This window comes from Bombina bombina, chromosome 3, assembly GCF_027579735.1.
Source record: "Bombina bombina isolate aBomBom1 chromosome 3, aBomBom1.pri, whole genome shotgun sequence".
In the NCBI taxonomy this organism is placed as follows: Eukaryota; Metazoa; Chordata; class Amphibia; order Anura; family Bombinatoridae; genus Bombina; species Bombina bombina.
In genome coordinates, this window is record NC_069501.1 from 771,928,570 (window position 1) to 771,948,910 (window position 20,341).

At 41.0% G+C, this 20,341-nt stretch overlaps 1 protein-coding gene across 4 annotated transcripts in view; it reads left to right on the forward strand.

The window, feature by feature from the left end:
• MAP4K4 (mitogen-activated protein kinase kinase kinase kinase 4) overlaps positions 1-20,341 on the forward strand; it is a 511,519-nt gene that overhangs the window by 307,645 nt on the left and 183,533 nt on the right. For all 4 annotated transcript variants that reach the window (XM_053707651.1, XM_053707653.1, XM_053707649.1 and 1 more), the window contains exons 10-11: positions 427-602; positions 18,053-18,125. In XM_053707651.1, the coding sequence (XP_053563626.1) occupies positions 427-602; positions 18,053-18,125 (249 nt within the window). The remainder of the gene's footprint in view (positions 1-426; positions 603-18,052; positions 18,126-20,341) is intronic.

Consider the following 20,341-nt stretch of genomic DNA (forward strand, 5'->3'; position numbering starts at 1 on the left):
GGACACTCGGAAGACACTTCCCACCAGCCTTTAGGGATACCGCAAGTTCACAAACCTTACACGATGCAAAGTCAAATGTCCCAATTTTCAAAGACAGATAGACACAGAAATTCGCAGTGTCCACATACAAGTAACAAATTCGGTGTCTGGTTAAACTGGACACCTCTTTGTGCGAGTGCACCAGGCTCTGTGAATGAATATATATATATATATATATATATATATAATATTGGTGTGTTTGTGTGTACATATGTATGTGTATTCTTTTGTCTACTGGCCAACCCCAAGCTTCAGGTCCTAGTCAGTTTTACTTTTAATTTATTTAATTACAGTTTAGAAATCTGCTTCCTCTTAGTTTTATTGATTTAAACAAATTAGATATGGTTATTTGACATTTTCAATTTTGTTTTTAATTTACTTTATTAGGTCAAAGAAGTTCTTTAGTTTTATAGAAGGCTGCCTTGTGAAAAATTACATGCAACGTCCTCCAACAGATCAGCTCCTAAAACACCCCTTTATAAGAGATCAACCCAACGAGCGGCAAGTGAGAATCCAACTCAAGGATCACATAGACAGGACCAGGAAGAAGAGAGGAGAAAAAGGTTGGTGGTCAGGTTAGGTTCCGGGCTTCTGTCACTTAGCCTGGATTTATTTCATTTCTTGCCATATATCACATTTAGTAAATTGAGGTCTGTTCTATTCATGAGAATTGTGTTCATTGCTTCCATCCCTACTGACTATATAAAGTCAATGCTCTGACACTGGGAAATTACACTGCCGATAAGTAGGGGAATGTAATTAAAATTCAATTTGCCATTTTATGTTAAGGATTAGGTACAAGTACTTAAAGGGACATTAAACTTTGTAGAAATTCATATGTACATATATGTACATACATTTAGCAGCTGAAATGCACTGATGGGAACTAGCTGGTGATTGGTGGCTACACACTTTTTGTCTCCTGTCTCTGGCTCACCAGATGTAATCAGCTATCTCCCAATAGTGCATTGTTGCTAAGAAGCTGGCTTTAACCTTGTTTTTAATCCCTTTTCAAGTGTTAATGCCATTGTGATTTACAAGCTATTATACAATGATTAAATGCTCTAACATTATCAAAGCATTTTAATTTTTCACTTGTATATCCCTTTAATCAGGAGCAAGTTTAAACTCCAGGTCTTATGTGTCTGTCACCATACTCTTATTTCTTTCATGTAATTGCCAAGAGTCCATGAGCTAGTGACATATGGGATATACAATCCTACCAGGAGGGGCAAAGTTTCCCAAACCTCAAAATGCCTATAAATACACCCCTCACCACACCCACTTTCCTAAGATATGGTGAGTCCACGGAATCATCAATTACTAGTGGGAATATCACTTCTGGCTAGCAGGAGGAGGAAAAGAGCAGCACAGCAAAGCTGCTATATGTGACTTCCCTTACCCATAACCCCCAGTTATTCTCTTTGCCTCTGTTCATGGAGGAGGTGAAGTTTTTGGTGTCTGAAGAAAATTGAACTTCAATCAAGATTTTATTATTTTGAGTGCCAGAGTAGGTTTACTCTGAACTTCCTCTCAAGACTAGGTGTAGCCGTACTCCACGTTAGTCTCTTCAGTAGGGCAGTGGTGACTTTAAAGCAGTTAGGAACTTATGATGCGGACTATCACTGCGTTTTCCTAACAAGTTGCTGCCCCTGTATAGAAAGCCAGAGTAGGTCTTTTTTCTTTTTTTCCACAGGTCTCTGAGGAGTGGCTTCCTCTCATGCCAGGTAAGCTGTCTTCCTGCCAGACAGCTAGAGATGCAGGTAAGTGCCTTTTGTCTTCTGGGGCTAGGAGGCTGGCACTGAAGGGGTTAAAGCTCTGTGCACGTAATTTGGGACACAAATCCTATATAAAGGATGTTTAATATTATATTTTTGCCACAAATAGGACCTGCTGGCTGAAAATTGTATTTTTGCCTCAAATAGGACCTGCTTGCTGAAAATTTTATTTTTGCCACAAATAATACAGCTTTAAAAATCAGCCGCGCTCTTTACTTACTGTGAGAGCTCTCTCTTTACATTTACTGTGGATGATGCTGAATTTGTAAGAAATTGGAACGGTATTTTGTCAGAATGCTCTATAAGATTAATGAGAATGTTATTAGAGTTTAAACGTAAGGCTTTAAATGAAGTTTCCAATGAAATTGATGTTTTACAAATTGAATGCAACCGCAGACAAGGGGAATTACAATATTCCAAATTTGATAAAATATTACATGAGATCATAGCCGATACCAAACGTATGATTATGGAAATTAAACATGATAAATTTGTTAGAGATTCTATTGATTTCGAAACAAATAAAGTATATATTTGGAATAAGAAACAAAGATTCAGTTATAGAAGGGAAAACGAATTTTTTACAAACAAAGGTAAAAAACAAGGAAAAGGAAGAAATAAAAGTAGGAAAAATAAAAGGGTCACCTTTACAGATAGCGAGGGGGACTCTCAGGAGGAGGGACATACTTCAGGGGAAGGGTCCAATTCAGGAGATGAGGATAGACAGAACCTAGTGAACACCGAAGATATGGGAGCTAGGTCTAAAACAGGCTCTATTCTAAAATGTAACTTAACACAAGAAGCCTCTAATTATCAGCAGGTAGGGCCCTCCACGTCAGGGACATCACTGACTGTATCTGAGAGAGATAAAGCACAAGAAGTAGCGCAGGTTTTTCAGGTAAAAACAAAAGAATCAGAAGGGGGGGGAAGAGATGGAAAAATAAGGGAGAACCAGCTCCCACCACGGAGAGGGAGGTCACAAACGAAATACAAGTGAACTCAGTAATCAACCTTTCCTCCTCTAAATTAAATGAAACTGAAATTAGAGTATTGAGTTTAGGTTTGAATTTTGTCCCGAGTGAGGATTTTAATCTCTTTCAGACTCTAATTGATACCAATAAGTTGATTCGAAATTTAACTTTAAAAAAACATTTTAACAATGATGAGAGTGGAGAGATTTTTGGTCACCTACAGTCTGAAAGAGATAGATATCCTATGAGTAGAAACCTTAGCTATCAGGAAGAATGTGATCTGGCAACTTTGGAATCACTATATAATGAAAGTAATAGTGAATTTGAAAACAGGCAGATAGTAAAAGGACCATCTTTAAAACGAGTTTCCTCTTTTTATCCCATTCAATCAAGGGGAGAAATTTTGGAGAAATTCCAAAAACGAGTTGAAAGGGATTTAAATAAATTAGCCTATCGTGTAAATAGATATAAAAGGAAAAATTTGACCAAAGAGGAGTTTTTAGCGTTAAAGAAATTGGGAAATAGAAATGATTTAGTAATTAGGGCAGCGGACAAGGGGGGTTCGGTCGTGGTCATGGACCGAACCTTCTTTGTCAAAGAAGCCCTTAGACAGTTGAGTGATCCGCAACAATACACTAAGTTGACTTTTAACCCTACTCTAAGATTTCAAAAGGAACTTGGGCATTTAGTTGATGATGGAATTGAAGGTGGTTTTGTGGATGATAAAACTAAAGAATTTTTGTTGGTAGACCACCCTGTTATTCCGATCTTCAATTTCTTGCCCAAAGTCCACAAATCTTTAGTAAATGTAGTTGGAAGGCCTATAATAAGTGGCATTAATTCTATTTTTGAACATCTTTCAGAATGGTTGGACGAAATCCTCCAACCTTTGGTGAAACAGTTACCAAGTTTTTTAAGAGACACTAAACAGTTATTACTAGAAATAGAATCTATAGATTGGAAAGAAAACTACATCTGGTTGACTATAGATGTAGTCTCGCTATATTCCTCTATTAGACATGAGAAAGGTTTGGAGGCATTAAACTATTTTCTCCATAGAAATAAATCTTTTGATGAAGATTTAATAAAGTATATATTACGAGTAACAGAATTTTTACTGAGCCACAACTTCTTCGCCTTCGAGGGGGAATTTTACCTCCAGAGATGTGGGACGGCCATGGGAGCCAAATTTGCACCATCCTATGCGAATTTATTCATGGGATGGTGGGAGCTGTCCCACATCTTTGGGGGTGAAAACACTGATAGGGACCACATTGTTTATTACAAACGATATATAGATGATTTGATATTCGTATGGTGTGGTAGACCTGAGGAGGCGAAGAGGTTTGTGGAAAGACTGAACACAAATGATGTGGGGATTAAATTCACCTTTGAAGTAGATAAGAGCAGTATTAACTACTTAGATGTTACCCTTAAAGGAGAGAATCAAAGCAAAATTGAGGTGGAATTATATAGAAAGCCCATATCGGGCAATACTATATTGCATGCCCGCAGTAATCACCCTCAAAGGGTCTTTAAATCAGTTATAAGGGGTCAATATATACGGCTCAAGAGAAACTGTACAAATATGGACACGTACAATATACAAGCTGACGATCTTAGTAAAAGATTGAGAGAAAGAGGATATCAACAAAAAGATATTGACTCAGTAAGAAAAGATATTGATGGCCAAGATAGGTCAATTTACCTTAATTATAGGGAGTTGTCCAAAAAGCGTGACATTAAAGAGGAGAAAAGGGTGACTTTTGTCACCCAATATAGCAATCAGTATGAGGAAATTTGTCAAATCATCAGAAAAAATCTGTCTATGATAAAAGCTGATGATGGACTGGAGGAGATAAGTCCAAGAATGTGCAGGTTTGCATTCAGGAAAGGACTGTCTATTGGAAATAGAATTGCTCCTACACAGTTGAAATCGGAGCTTCCAAGAAGAAGCTCATGGTTAGAACATAGAGGGGTATTTAGATGCGGCAATTTACATTGTAAAGCCTGCGAGAAGTTAGACCCTAGACAAGAATTTAAAAGCAGTGTAACAGGAGAGGTTTTTGAATTTAAAGGATGTTCAAATTGTAGAGCCACTTATTCCATTTATCTGCTTACCTGTATAGAATGCGAAGTTCAGTACACTGGGCTCACTACTAGAGAAGTAAGGTACAGAATTAGAGAGCACCTTTCAAACATAAAACTAGGCAAACTAACTACACCTCTTGTGCTTCATTTCAAAAATTGTCATAATAAAAGTAGCAATACACTTAGATGGACAATAATAGATGATGCAAAAATGGGCTCCAGAGGAGGCGATAGGGAGTCGGTTTTGGCTAAAAAAGAAATATTCTGGATACACAGACTAAAAACGAGGTTACCACAAGGATTAAATTCAGAGTATGATCTGATCAACTTCTGGAAATAGTCTGTGTGTCCAGAAATAAGGATTTATTACCTCTGACTGTTTAAGAGATTATGCTAATCGATCCCAGAATATAAATACAAAAATTGGTAGCTAAGTTATGGAAAGGAGAAAACTCATACCAGAGAATGAATTTACCCAAAACAAGGGGACATATAAATTGATATTTAAGTTTTAGACTGTCTGGAAAAGGTTGCATTATATTAAGAGGGTATCATTATAGTAAATAGTTAAAGAGGAGTTAACAACTCATTTAAAATTATTATTGATAGCCCTTTTTCTCCTTCTATAACGATGTTGATACAAAAGTATAAATTGAGATATGAATTTATTATTTTCAGAAATGAGCCAATGTAACTTTATGAAGTCATGTCATATATGAGGATGTTTATTATAATACATTAATTGATTGTCCTAAGAAAAGTTTTGCAATAGTATTAACATATGAGTAATTAAATGAATTGGAAAGTAATGGGTTAATTCCCAGGTTCTTTGGTTTTAACCAATAGGCAAAAGCCTACAGATTTAAAAAGAGCCGATAGAGGCTATACAGACCACACTACGATTACGGCCAGCGAGCCGAAACGCGTCAGTGGGTCACTGGGAACAACCCAAACTTTCCATCCTGAGCTGAACTTAAGAATTTGTTTTGCTGTTCAAGAAAATAAACTAAAGACTTTTTAACCGCATAACCGTGAAGGTGCCTTTTTTCTTGTTCTTTGAGAATTACCTGAGTAATCACTAAAGTGCACACACGGCAGCGATTTCCACCACGCCCCACTGCAGGTATTGTGACGGAAGCACGCCCAAGACGTCAACGAGCACACACACGAAGGGGTAACAGAGAAGCACAGAACGCCGAGTAAGGACGAGCCGGGCTACCGCGACAGTGGAGTCTCCTAAGCAGACCACAGGTGAACACCGGGTTTTGTGTAAAAGAGGGAGATGAGTTCCGGACAACGGGCGAATGTGAGTGTTTAACCCAGAAGTGAAGTTTGAAAAGTGTGTACTGAAATTCTGTGAAGGGTGCAAGTTATTAAGGTCACATAGCAGTGGGGTTAAAATTGGACTTGGCTACATAAGGATATATGACAGGTGCTAAGCCTTTGGTGTATATTTAGCTCTCTCTTTACGTCACGCTGGGACCATCAAGCAACTTTATCTGTGTACCGCGCCTGCGTATGGATAAGTAGTCTCACAATAAAAATGGCTCGAGTCTAGGGCTAACAGAGTAGTCAAGTCTGGAACACATGGGAAACCCACAGCTCAAGTACAACGATGACAATGAACTATTCTCAGCCAATCATAGACAGACTCATTCTACAAAGTAATTGCATTGGCTGGATGGATAATAGCGGGCAGGTCCTGTTGGCTGCTCTCCATCTGTCCGCTACTAGCTGAAGACTACTGCAAATAGTTGGGACAGTGACAGCAGGAGGCTCTGTACTGCCTACACAGCAACCAGAGACTGGTATAGCAGCAACAGCACTGATCTGCACAATTTGGTGACAACAAATTCTGGGGACAGAAAGCTGCAGAAACTAGCACAAAGTATAGCTAATATTAAATAGCTAATATTAGTGTGAGAGAAAGTATCGGAGGGCAGCATCAAAACCTTGTACAGAGGAAGTAAAAGAACCTTAGAGGGAGTAACAGACCCTGGGATAAAAAGCAACACCAGACCATTCACCCAGCAGAGCCTGGTGACAAGTAACAGAGGACAGAACTAGAAAGTAGCAGCAGAATATCAGACAGAGCAGGACCTGGAACTGCTAAACCCAGTGATACTGAACAGCATCTTAGCCTGGCTCATGAAGAGTCTGTACTATGGACTGACCGCTCTTGAGACAAAAAAGTAGGAGAGTTTGGGACAGGCAGTAGCCAAAGCTGGAGCAGCGAGTTCAGCTACAGCTGTTATAGACTCATAGCCGATTTCAAAGTCTGCATAAGAGAAACATTTCTCATACATCTACAATGGAAGGCTCTTCACTCAGAATCTAGATGTGGGAGAAATCTTTCTCTTATTATGCAAACTTTTTTTAAATCTTCCAGGCGGTCACTTCAAAATTCATTTGAGGTCCACTGGTAGATCGTGATCTACCTCTTGCCCGCCCCTGGTGTATAGTATATAGGAGGTTTTGGCTACCTTGGAGCGACTCAGATATGTTTGTCATTGTCAACCCTAAAGAATCTAGTAAACTTTATAAGTACTAGGATTCCTCTGTGGAAGTTTTTCTTGTTCCAGACCTTGCTAGGAGGTTTTTTTCACAGGAGTGGGAGAGGTCAGGGTTTGCTTTTTTCCCGTCTCCCGTCTTTAAAGGACGTTTCCTGTCGCTGTCTCCATTAGTTATCAGGGCGCATGGTGCCTGAAGTAGTAGGACATTTCTGCTCTGGCTAAGAGAACTATGATTCCTAGAGAGGATAGCTGTCCTTTCAGGATCAATGGACTAAGCTGGTGACTTACATGGAAGTTTGTATTGCCACTTTGTCAAGTGCGGCATCTTATTGGTGCAATGCCTTTTTTTATTCCAATATGGTAGAGACTCCTTTGGAACAGATCCATGTTTGAACGCTTTCTACGGGCTATTGCTTCTGTGCGCAGAGTATCTGTGATTACTGCCTTGCAATGCGTCCCTCCTTATCTGGCTTTCCATGCTGATAAGGTTGTCCTACGAACCAAGTTAGGTTTTCTTTCTAGGGTTGTGTCAATTCACAACACCAATCAAGAGATTGTGGTTCCTTTCAACATAATTCTGTATGTGGTTTGTGCCTTTAATTTCTATCTTCAGGCCACGTAGAAATTTAGCCAAACTTCTTTATCTGTTTGTTCTCTTTCCGGGAAGCGTTGGGGTCAGAGGGCCTCCTCGACTTCCTTATCTTTTGACTGATGAGTGTTCTCTGTTTCGCATTGAGACAGCCTCCTCTGAGGATACGGCTCATTCAACTAGAGCTGTGGCCTCTTCTTGGGCCTTTAAGAACTAGGCTTCTATGGAGCAGATTTGTAAGGCGGCTACTTGGTCCTCTCTACATTCTTTTGCAACATTTTACATATTTGATATTTTTGCTTCAGGAGAAGCAGCTTTTGGGAGAAAGGTTCTGCAGGCTGTGGTGCCCTCCGTATATGGTCCGCCTCCATTTACCCTCCCGTTTTCTTCATTTACTGTACTCTAGAGCTTAGGTATTCCCACAAGTAATGAATGAAGCAGTGGACTCTCCTCCCATTATGATGGAAAACATAAATTATGCTTACCTGATAATTTCATTTCCATTGGTGGGAGGAGAGTCCACTGCTCCCCCCCGTTTCTCCGGGGGCGGACCTAAATGTAATATTGTTCTTCTGGCACCATTTATACCCTGATATTTCTCCTACTGTTCCTTTTTCCCTTGGCAGAATGACTGGGGGATGAGGGGAGTGGGGGAGGTATTTAAGCCTTTGGCTGGGGTGTCTTTGCCTCCTCCTGGTGGCCAGGTTCTTAATTTCCACAAGTAATGAATGAAGCAGTGGACTCTCCTCCCACAGATGGAAATGAAATTATCAGGTAAGCATAATTTATGTTTTTATAAAGGTGTCTGGTGGATGTGCCAGACGTGTAACCTTTTTGTCAGACCCTGGTTTAGTATCAGGCCTGTGTTTAAGTCTGTTGCTTCTCCTGGAGTTTTTAACCTTGTTTTTAAGGTTTTGCAGCAGGCTCAGTTTGAGCTGTAGCATTCTATAGATTTTAAAATTTTATCTTGGAATGTTTTCTTTTTCTTCTTAAATGGAGAGTCTTCTTAAATAAAGAGTCTACAGCTGCATTCATTACTTTTGGGAATTAAAAACCTGGCCACCAGGAGGAGGCAAAGACACCCCAGCAAAGGCTTAAATACTCCTCCCACTTCCCTCATCCCCCAGTCATTCTTTGCCTTTCGTCCCAGGAGGTTGGCAGAGAAGTGTCAGAATTTTTAAATTTTGTTTTCTGTCTCTTAGTACTAAGAGTAGGGTAGTACTCTTCGGCATGGGACAGGAGTTTTAAGTAGTCCTGTCATTCTCTCAGTGAGGGCTTGGATGAAAGTTAAGAGTCCGGAGATGCAGGGAGAGTCTCTCTGCGAAACCATCCCGACTCATATTAACAGCTCCTCAAGCAATCGGCGTTGTCGAACTTCGTTCCGCTGCCTGCTTTCTTCTCTCAAGTTCATGGCAGAGGCGATGCCACTATTTGTCACACTTAAAAGGCTGTGTTCCTGTTCCACGGCGTAGATTCCGGTAAGATTGTTTCATTTTACTTTCTTGTCAATGTACTGTAATGTGAATGTTTTTCCCGAGAGGCTACAACACCTTGCGTATCTAACTATATGACATATGGGTCTCAGTGAGTCTCCGTTAGTATCTTGGAATCGAGGGTTAATATCTTCTGAGGGGGGTTATTGAACAGGGGGGTTTATAATCATGCTTGTTATGTGATTCAACCTGCTTATGTGTGATGTTTATGGGCTTGTGATTGGAACTTTGAGGCCTTTGGAAGTGACGCAGCCTTTTGGTTGGGTGTATTTTTTTGGACTGTACGGTTCACCTTGTGTTCTGGCGTGGTTCTGTTCCGTTCCCCATTTCCGCATTCCTGACTGTGTGGCGAAGAGAATATTCTAGTCCGCAGGGGTCTGGTCATAGGATGTGGTGAGTGCCCCAGCCATTGTGGGTCTCAGGTGCCGTTTTTGTTTTAATACTTTAGTCCATATTGTTTTTCCTCTATCCAGTTATGGGGGATTCTGATGCTGAGACTGCTCATTTCAGATTCAGTTACAGAGGATTCTGATACCGAGACTATTTTGAATTCAGATTCTGTGTCCGGTGATGACTCTGGATTGGCCTCGTTGACACATGTCGACCAGTTTTGTTCCATATGCCATATTAGAGCGCATGGTTCCTCGGGCTCGGGGAATCAGCGGCCTGCTGAGCCTTCTGCCTCTGGGGCCCCCGTCCTCCAGGGGATGAGTTCCCTACCAATTCATACTTCTACACATGCGGGTAACCAAGTTTATGGTTCCTCCATGCGGGGTGGCGTGTTCCCCCCCTGGAGGTTGCAGCATGTTTTCGCTTCCAGATAATGTTGGCGATGGTCCGTCTGCAGAGTCCAGACGTTTTATTTGAGATTGTGCTCGTGCCCCATTGTCCCAGGTCTTCCGCCTTGGGGTGGGCCTGTAATCTACAGTTCCCTGCGGGTGTAACTGTTCCGGAGTGTTGTGCCTTTCGGTACCAGATTGCACGCCTTAGCGTGTTGCTCAGACAACATTTTCAGTTATTGAATGATCCTATCGTTAACAGATATGGGAAATTTTAGTCTGATAATTCAAATGGTGCACCTCATTAGACATGGGGGTTATATCCTGTTTGTCATTTGTTTGAGATCTTTCCTAGTTTTTTGAAAGATAGGGCTCCGTTTGGCTGGTCCTGTGGGTAGGCCTGTGTCTTTTGGGCGTTAACCTTCAGTTTGTCTTATATTTTATTTTGTATTCGATGGGATGTCTTTTATTTGTGTTTGTTTCCTTCGGGAACGATCTGGGATCGATACTCTGTTACTTCTCCGGAAGTTGTTTAGACACGTTAGTCCTATATTTAATAATGTCTGTTTTCTTTTTTTCCCCTAGGTGGGAGAATTTATGCAGCTTGCCGGTTAGGACTCTGAGTACAGGCTGGTCCTGTCGGGTTTGTTCGGTTTCGTGGCTGTTCAGACACGTGGCGCCATTTCTGCTGTACTGGTTCGGTAGTAGCGCTGAGTGCTCAAGTTATCATTGTTTTTTATGTTCAACTAAGCATTCGAGAGGACCTGTGGGTTCGCGAGGCGGGAAAGGATTGTTTCAGTCCTTATAGCCTTCAATCATAGATGACCGGGAAGGGGAGGGTTCCGCTGCGTCACTCTATCTGACATCTGATTTCATCAGGACCTAGAGTTTCCTCCTCCATGTGGGGGATTGCTGGCCAGGTTAGCGCCCCGTTACCACTGGTTGAGTGATTTGGCCTTCAGTTTTAGGCTTCTGGATGGTCCTATTGGGGCTTGATACAACAGCTTGTAGGATAGCTGTACAGCATGCAGACGGTTTTCTATTTTGAAACCTGTTGCAGATTTTGGCACCTTAAGGGGGTGCTTGTAAGCTGTTTCTAGTGTATATAGATACGACTCTTACTCTGGGCCCCGTAGGGTCTGTCTGAGTTATGAGACCTTTGGGTCTTCCTCTATGGTCTCCGGGTGGTTAGATCTCCTTTTGGGGATCTGTGTTCCGGAGGTTGGTTGATCCCTGTAGGGACTTGCTTAGCTCAGGCTTTCCTGGAGCTGGGAAGGTTTAGCACCTTTCTCTCCCCTGTGTCCTCTGCCGGTGTGGAGATGATGGCCCTGCTAGTAGGGTTTTGGGAACTTGAGATATCCCTTTTCTTGTCCTGAGGCCTTGTGAAGTCTTTTCATTTGACTTCTAGTCTTGCTCCTTGGAGAGTTGGACTTTTTCTAGGGGTTTTCGAGTTCTCTTCACTGTCCGGATTCTCTGGATATGCTCCATTCCCTTTGTCTGTTTTTTTTGGCCAGTCAGGGTGTTTAGTTCCAGGGTATAGTTGCCTGAACTATTAGGTACCCGGACCTGTTTTCCTGTCCCAGTTTTGGATCTCAGGGCTGGTCGGGATGTTCCACGATGGTGGGAACTGGAGCTATATCCTTACTCCATCTAACGGACCGGGTCAGGGTTGGCCCGGTTTATCTGAGTTTTTATTACTCCTTGCCGCAGAGTAACCCGTTGTCATCTGGGGCTGGGTTGCTTGCGCCTCAAGAATGTGGGTTTCTACTCAGGTGCTGGCACTGGATTCCAGTTTGTGGTTGTCGCCTTAGGGTTGCATTCCCCTGTTAGTTTTGCAAGTGTATCCGTGAATTCTCTGCTCTGCAGGCAAATGGGTTGGCTGTGCCTCTGTTGGGCGAGCTGCTTGTGAGGGGGTCCTCTCGAGGACATTTGCCGGGGAGTTTTTCTTCCTGTTTAGCCGGTGGCTTCGGGCCTTGAAGACCCTTCAGCCTCTTCCCTTTTTCTTTAGGGGATATTCTCTTCTTAGGGAGATAGAGTCCTTACTTGGGGCTTCTCCTGGTCGGGAAGTGGAAGGTGGACTTGGTTCCACCTGGAACCTTGCTGGTTCCATGTCTATTGTTTGATAGATCCTTAGGTCTATGGCCTTGTCTGGTTTCAGAGTAAGGTTGTACTTGTACTCTGGGGGGGATGGCTCTGCCATCTTTACGCTTGTTCCTGTAGTTTCGGGATTTTTGTTCCCTTATATTGGTGGCCCAGCTGGGTCTGCAGGTCAGGATGCCCGAGCGGTTTATGGATCACAGTATCCTTTGGAATGTGTGAGCTTGCTGAGTCTATTCTGATGGTCTGCTAGGAGATTGTTTCTCCTTGCTCCTTTGACAGGAGACGGTTTCCTCTTCCTTTGGGTTATGAGGGTATTCTCTCCTTCTCGGGGGGGCCTCGATGGAGTCTTTGTGTTCCTCTTTCTAGGGACCTGTGAGTAGGTCCGGCGGCTTAGGTTTCCTGGAGCGTGCCCTCTGCCGGGGGCTGTTTTGTGCGGTCTGTTTTTTGATGATTGCTTCTTCTTCCTTGCTTGCAGGATGTTGGGGAGACGTCTCTTGGTCTCCGTGCCCGGTTTTATCCCGGGTTTCGCCTGGTATAGGCGTGGCCTCCTTCCCTGTTTGGGTTCATTTCGGTCTCTGTGTGCTAGGCCCACTCTTGGAGGTGCTGTTTTTGTGTTAAGTGGTCTTTTGGTTTCCTCAGTCCTCCTTTGCCATGTTCCTCTTTGGGGTTTCGGCTGCTTTACCCTTAATTTGTGAGGAGTGAGTGGGGGTGGGGCAATCTTTTGGGTGACGGTGTCTCTTGGAGGACTGTTGGCTCAGTCGAGTCCGTTTTGTGGTCTCTAGTTTGGCTCTGGACTGGCTGCAAGTCAGTGTCACTGGGGCTTTTCCTTTGAATTTTCTTCTCGGCTTCGAATGAAGCGGGATTTTTTATTTGGGTAGAGGTTCAGGCCTGGTGCTCTCAGTATGGGCCGCCTATTGTACCCTCCCGTCTTGGCATTCAGTGTCCTCTATAGCTTGGGTATTGTTTCCCAAAAGTAATGAATGCAGCTGTGGACTCTTTCCATTTAAGAAGAAAAACATAAATTATGCTTACCTGATAATTTCCTTTACTTCTGATGGAAAGAGTCCACAGCTCCCCACCCGTTATTTTATGTGGGGCGTCCTTATATTCTTCTGGCACCTTTTCACCCTGATAATTCTACTGTTCCTTGTTCCTCGGCAGAATGACTGGGGGATGAGTTGAGTGGGAGGATTATTTAAGCCTTTGGCTGGGGTGTCTTTGCCTCCTCCTGGTGGCCAGGTTCTTAATTCCCAAAAGTAATGAATGCAGCTGTGGACTCTTTCCATCAGAAGAAAAGGAAATTATCAGGTAAGCATAATTTGTTTTTTCTTATATCATTTGTTTAGAGAGTTTAGGTACTCTCAGCTTTGCAGTGTGATTCACTTTATCTTATTTTGGATAAGACAGTTTTTTATCCTAAGTGGAAATATTGTTTGGGACTCGTTGTTCCCTCTCGTGTCCTCATTCTTATCTTTTGAGGTACGTGTGTGCACAATTTGGACGTTGTGCGGGTTTCTGTTTTTGTTTGTTTTCTCTGTATTAAAAAACTACTGCTACATCTCTTTTCTGGTTGAGAAGTTTACTTCGTTTGATTTTCAGTCTGCAGGGCTGCAGTTTCCTGAGAGAGTTCTGGCTCGTTATTCGATGGCTGTCTCTTCTTTTTGGGCTTTCAAAATGAAGCTTCTGTGGAACAGATTTGCAAGTCTGCAACTTAGTTTTTCTTTTTTCCCTAAATTTGATTCTTTCTCGGTTGAGGCTTCTTTTGGGACAAAGGTTCTTTAAGCAGTGGTGCCTTCTGTTTAGGTTACCTGTCTTGTCCATCCCTAATCATCTGTGTCCTCTAGCTTTGGTATTGGTTCCCACTAGTAATTGATGATTCCGTGGACTCACCATATCTTAGGAAAGAAAACATAATTTATGCTTACCTGATAAAGTTCTTTATTTCCGGATATGGTGAGTACACGCCCACCCTTTTTTTTTTTTTTTTTTTTTTTTTTTAAGACAGTTATTTTTATCTAAAACCTCAGGCACCTCTACACCTTTGTGTTATATTATTTTTCCATTTCCCTTCGGCTGAATGACTGGTGGTTATGGGTAAGGGAAGTGACATATTTAGCAGCTCTGCTGTGGTGCTCTTTGCCGCCTCCTGCTGGCCAGGAGTGATATTCCCACTAGTAATTGATGATTCTGTGGACTCACCATATCCGGAAATAAATAAATTTATCAGGTAAGCGTAAATTATGTTTTTGTCATCTCTTTGCGGAGAGAGGAGTAATAAAAGTGGCAACATCTCTTTGAAGCACGGCACATAGTAAAGTTTTGCTGTTGGATGGTAAAGGTACTAAATAGTCTTTATAAATGGGAATTACATTCGTAAATGGATCACATAGCTGATGAAGTAAATATTGATAAGTAGGCAGGTTATGCATAAGCCTTTGTGGTAAATGGTAGTGGACATTGAGCTATATGGTCTGATTGCATGTACGAGTTAGCTTTCTAGAAGTCGTATATAAATATGTTTGAATTCTTTACAAGGGGAGCAGGTAAACAGATGATAGAGTTGTGTTTTGTTTATTTTTCCTATGACTGGAATTTACATTAACTGTCAGTGAAGAAAAATGGTTCAGTAATGTTATCTGGCTTAGAGAAGTAAACAGCATGAGTTGTTATGTAATAGTGCGTTAAACTTGATGAATGATAACGTTAATTTTGTGCATATATTTTGTCATGTTGTTTATTTTTAAATACAACTCTTTTGTACTTATTTTCCTTTGATAGAATAGAACATTTTGTGCAAATTAGTTTTTTTGTTAGTTCATTTAATCTGGCATAGGCCTTGAGGAGAAACTCCAACTCTTCAGCTTGATACACAGGTTAAAGGGACAAAAACCCTATTTTTTTTTCTTTCATGATTTAGGTAGAACATACAGTTTTAAACAACTTTCCAGTTTACTTCTATTATTAAATTTGCTTCATTCTATTGGTGTGCTTTGTTGAATGAGCAGCAAAGGATAACAAGAGAAAGAAGCAAATTAAATAATAGAAGTAAATTGGAAATTTGTTTAAAATTGTATGCTCTTGTCTAAATCATGAATGTCTAATTATGACTTTACTGTCCCTTTAAGGCTGTGTGTTTTATGCAAAAAGTGCAGCATTGCCCTCTGCTGGCCATTTACATTAGTGCTGAGAAATGGGAGGCCAATGTACATTGTATCGTGACATGTTTTCCCAATTAGCCATTTTACCTTCTGGGGTGTTATAAATTGTTTGCAAAAAGCTCTTTTGCCTTTATTTTGGCATTTGATATAGCTACTTTTGCCTGTTGAAGCCATCACCTAACCTAAAAATATGAATAGTACAGTATTCTCCGTAAAAAAAGCTATATAAACAAGAGACAGCAACATAAATTAGCCTCCCAGTAGGGGTGGAAGACTTTGTATCTGAATTAGCTGGTTGTGCCCACTGACCCTCCCCCCACACCTATAATTAACATTTAAATACCTATTAGGCTTTCTATAAATAGGGGGGGGGGGTAACACAAGCAGGTTTGCTCTTCCTGCATGATCAACCCATTTTAAATGGGCATGTCCTTGAGAACAATAGGTTATAATGTTAATGACCAAAGCTGGTCATTTCAGCTACAAAAATAAACCTAATAGAACAGTTTCCCATACATTTAATGACCTTTAGTAGGTATAACAAGTAAATGAGAACACATGTAGGGGAAGCTTATTTTACAGCACAGTGTCCCTTTGAAATGCAGTGTGTTTAAAAGGATGTTACGGATGCTAAAATAAAAAACAAATCTACGACTTAGGTTTTCAAATTGATGCAAAATTCCAAAACCGCAGGGTTTCAGAAGTAGCTTTTTTTTCTGCCTATGGAACACTGGACAAGGACAATGTTAAAGGGATAGAAAGGTCAAAATTAAAATGTGCATGGGAATATTCCTATTTGAAATAAAAACATTATCAAAAGGCTTCTAGTAAAAGTAATTACTGTTTTTCAGTGCCATATACACATATGCAGTGAGTGCCTTAGAAAACCTAATTTGTGTCAAACAAGCCACTGCTGAATCTCTGAAAAGGTGGGTTGTTTGAATACTGGTGCACAGGTCCATTACTGCTGCACAGGCCCTCACAGCATATGTGCGTATGCTGCTGAAAAACAGTAATAACTTTTACTAGAAGCATTTTTGCTTATGGAAGTATATTGCAGAGATGTTTCTATTTACGTTTAAAACGCCACAATGCACATATCAATTTTGACCTTTCTATCTCTTTAATAGAAATGCTAGAGATTTTGAATGCCATTTTAAAACTGCAGATTATTTTATTGGGTGTATCCTGATTTTCATGCAGTTTAAAATGGGATATGATGTAAGAAAAAGCAATATTGGTGTAAATATTACTGCACAGAGAATTGCACTAATAAGCAATGTCAGAAGAGGTGTTTCCACTATGATTGTATTTCCTGTAAAAGTATGCATCGTAAAGGGATATTAAGCAGTAAAGAAATGCTAGATATAATGGTGTATTCAAGGCAATGATTTGCCTACGAATAATATATAGATGTATTGTTTTTTTATCATTCTAATAGTTGTTTAAATATTGAAGATATAATTGTAAAGGTTTTATGATTTCTATTTACCTCTCTTCTGCTTTGGACAGGTATAAATTAGTCAGTAAACAAAACTGTACATAATTACTTTTACAATCCTATGTTCCACACAGCCTTGTTTTCACTGTCTCTTTAGTGTCTGTTTAATATATGTCCCTAATTGTCCACAGCAGGAGAGAGATAAATAGAAAACTTAAGGGGACATAATATTTGAAAATTATTGTTTAAAAAGATAGATAATTCATTTACCCATTCCCCAGTTTTACATAATCTATACTGCTATATTCATATTCTTTTTACCTCAATGATTACCTATATCTAAGCCCCTTGCAGACTGCCTCTTATCTCAGTGCTTTTTACAATCTTACATTTTAGCCAATGAGTGCTGTTTCTTGTATAACCATTATCATTCTCCACGGGAGTTAGCACAATGCTTACCATATGGCACACTTGAACTAGCACTGTCTTGCTGTTCAAGATTTAAAAAAGCTAATAAAAAGTACTGCGATAAGGGCAGCCTGCAGAGGCTGAGAAGCTTAGAGGTTTTAAAGTATATTAATGTAACAATGTTAGTTATGCAAAGCTAGGCAATGGGCAGTAAAGGTGTTATCTATCTTTTAAACATTAACATAATCAAGTTGACTGTCCCTTTAAGTTCAAACATTGCAGGGTCCATTTACTTTATATAAACTCAGTGGAATTTAGAAAACAATGTTCAGAGTTAAATTACAGGAAAATGCCACAAAATAAATAAGGAAAGTAAATTGTTATAAGTTTATTAACGACACATAATTAAACATTTTATGCCCAATCTATTACTATCACTTTAAATGCAGAAATGACTGTGTATTTTATGTTTGCAATATTACAACATAGTGATGAAAACACTTTCCTAATGTTATTTTTTAGGTATTTGATTTTGAGACTATTAAGGAAAGACCAATATGATGCGGTCTATGATTAATAAATAATGTTACATATTTGAAATTGCTGTACGGATTTAGGGTGCAGCGGAAGCTTCATCATTTGTACTGTATGTGCATAAGCATGACTGTAACCATCTGCATGTGTGCCTTTAGATGAGACTGAATACGAATACAGTGGGAGTGAAGAGGAAGAAGAGGAAGTGCCTGAACAGGAAGGAGAGCCAAGGTAAACAAAGTGCTGTCATCTCACTGTAACCTGGTGTCACTTATATACTATAGCCCAACTTCCCAAACTTCGTGATTTGGTGCATGTTATGCTCTTATGTCGTCTAATCTCTTCCCAAAAATACCCAGTCCATATACTAATTTTATTCCCAGCTTATTGGTGATTGTGAATGCCGTTCTCTTTTCCTCCTCTTACCTAAACTATGCATATAAATCACTGATGGTCAACTTCCTAAATACATGTGTCCCACAGAGCAATATTTTTTAATACCACATTTATTTATGGAAACTAAACACACAAATTATATGTTTCCTAATAATGTCCAGTAGCACAAGGCCAGACTTACGTAAGGTTTCACCCTCTTTCTACTGTTCTACCACCTTGTTTGTCCGCCCAACCAAAGTTGCAAAGCACGCATTGTTCTTGGGGCCAGAAAAACAATAACGAAAATCCAGCGGGCCACATAATCTAGTGCAGGGGGCTGCATGTGGCCTATGGTCTGCCAGTTGGCCATCCCTGATATACATAATGGCGGTTACCACCCACAGCTGATGAAAATATGAGTACATTAAATATTGGTCTTAACATATTAGTCTAATTATTAATGTGCTAATGTAAGTAAACCAAATGTTTATCTTGCTGTTTGCCCTTTTAACAGAAATATTCTGCGTAACACCATTCAGGAGAGCTCATGAAAACCAGATGACCCGTAATTAGCAAATGTATATTTATTTGAGTTTATCTTATTGGTAATAGTCTAAATCATTTAAAAGTTAGATTTTGAAAGCAGTTTCTGCACATTCATTATAAAAATTCAATGACATGATCAATAAAAAGTAAACAAGAAAATATAACACCAAATTATCCTATCAAAGAGAAAATGTAATGCTAAAAATAAAACATATATAGTTTAGTGTTTTATTGAAACTTAGTATTTTCTAATCAGTGCCTTGGGATGTCCTTAAATGGACTTAAAACTCATAATTTAATGCTGCGTAAAACCTGTAGTGTTTTCACTTCCCCTAAAGAAACTGTTGAAACATGCTTTCCATGCAATGTAGAACCCTGGCATTGCATGCTACACAGTGACTGGCTGGCACTACATGCTACACAGTGACTGGCTGGCACTACATGCTACACAGCGACTGGCTGGCACTACATGCTACACAGCGACTGGCTGGCACTACATGCTACACAGCGACTGGCTGGCACTACATGCTACACAGCGACTGGCTGGCACTACATGCTACACAGCGACTGGCTGGCACTACATGCTACACAGCGACTGGCTGGCACTACATGCTACACAGCGACTGGCTGGCACTACATGCTACACAGTGACTGGCTGGTACTACATGCTGCACAGTGACTGGCTGGCACTACATGCTGCACAGTGACTGGCTGGCACTACATGCTGCACAGTGACTGGCTGGCACTACATGCTACACAGTGACTGGCTGGCACTACAAGCTGCACAGTGACTGGCTGGCACTACATTCTACACTGTGACTGGCTGGCACTACATCCTACACAGTGACTGGCTGGCACTACATCCTACACAGTGATTGGCTGGCTCTACATGCTACACAGCGACTGGCTGGCACTACATGCTACACAGCGACTGGCTGGCACTACATGCTACACAGTGACTGGCTGGCACTACATGCTACACAGTGACTGGCTGGCACTACATGCTACACAGTGACTGGCTGGCACTACATGCTACACAGTGACTGGCTGGCACTACATGCTACACAGTGACTGGCTGGCACTACATGCTACACAGCGACTGGCTGGCACTACATGCTACACAGTGACTGGCTGGCACTACATGCTACACAGCGACTGGCTGGCACTACATGCTACACAGTGACTGGCTGGCACTACATGCTGCACAGTGACTGGCTGGCACTACATGCTGCACAGTGACTGGCTGGCACTACATGCTGCACAGTGACTGGCTGGCACTACATGCTACACAGTGACTGGCTGGCACTACAAGCTGCACAGTGACTGGCTGGCACTACATTCTACACTGTGACTGGCTGGCACTACATCCTACACTGTGACTGGCTGGCACTACATCCTACACAGTGATTGGCTAGCACTACATGCTACACAGTGATTGGCTGAAATCTATATCTGTTTCAAATTGGCCATATCAAAGAACGTAACATAAAAGAAAACATTTAAGAGGTTTTACAGGGGGTCTGTGT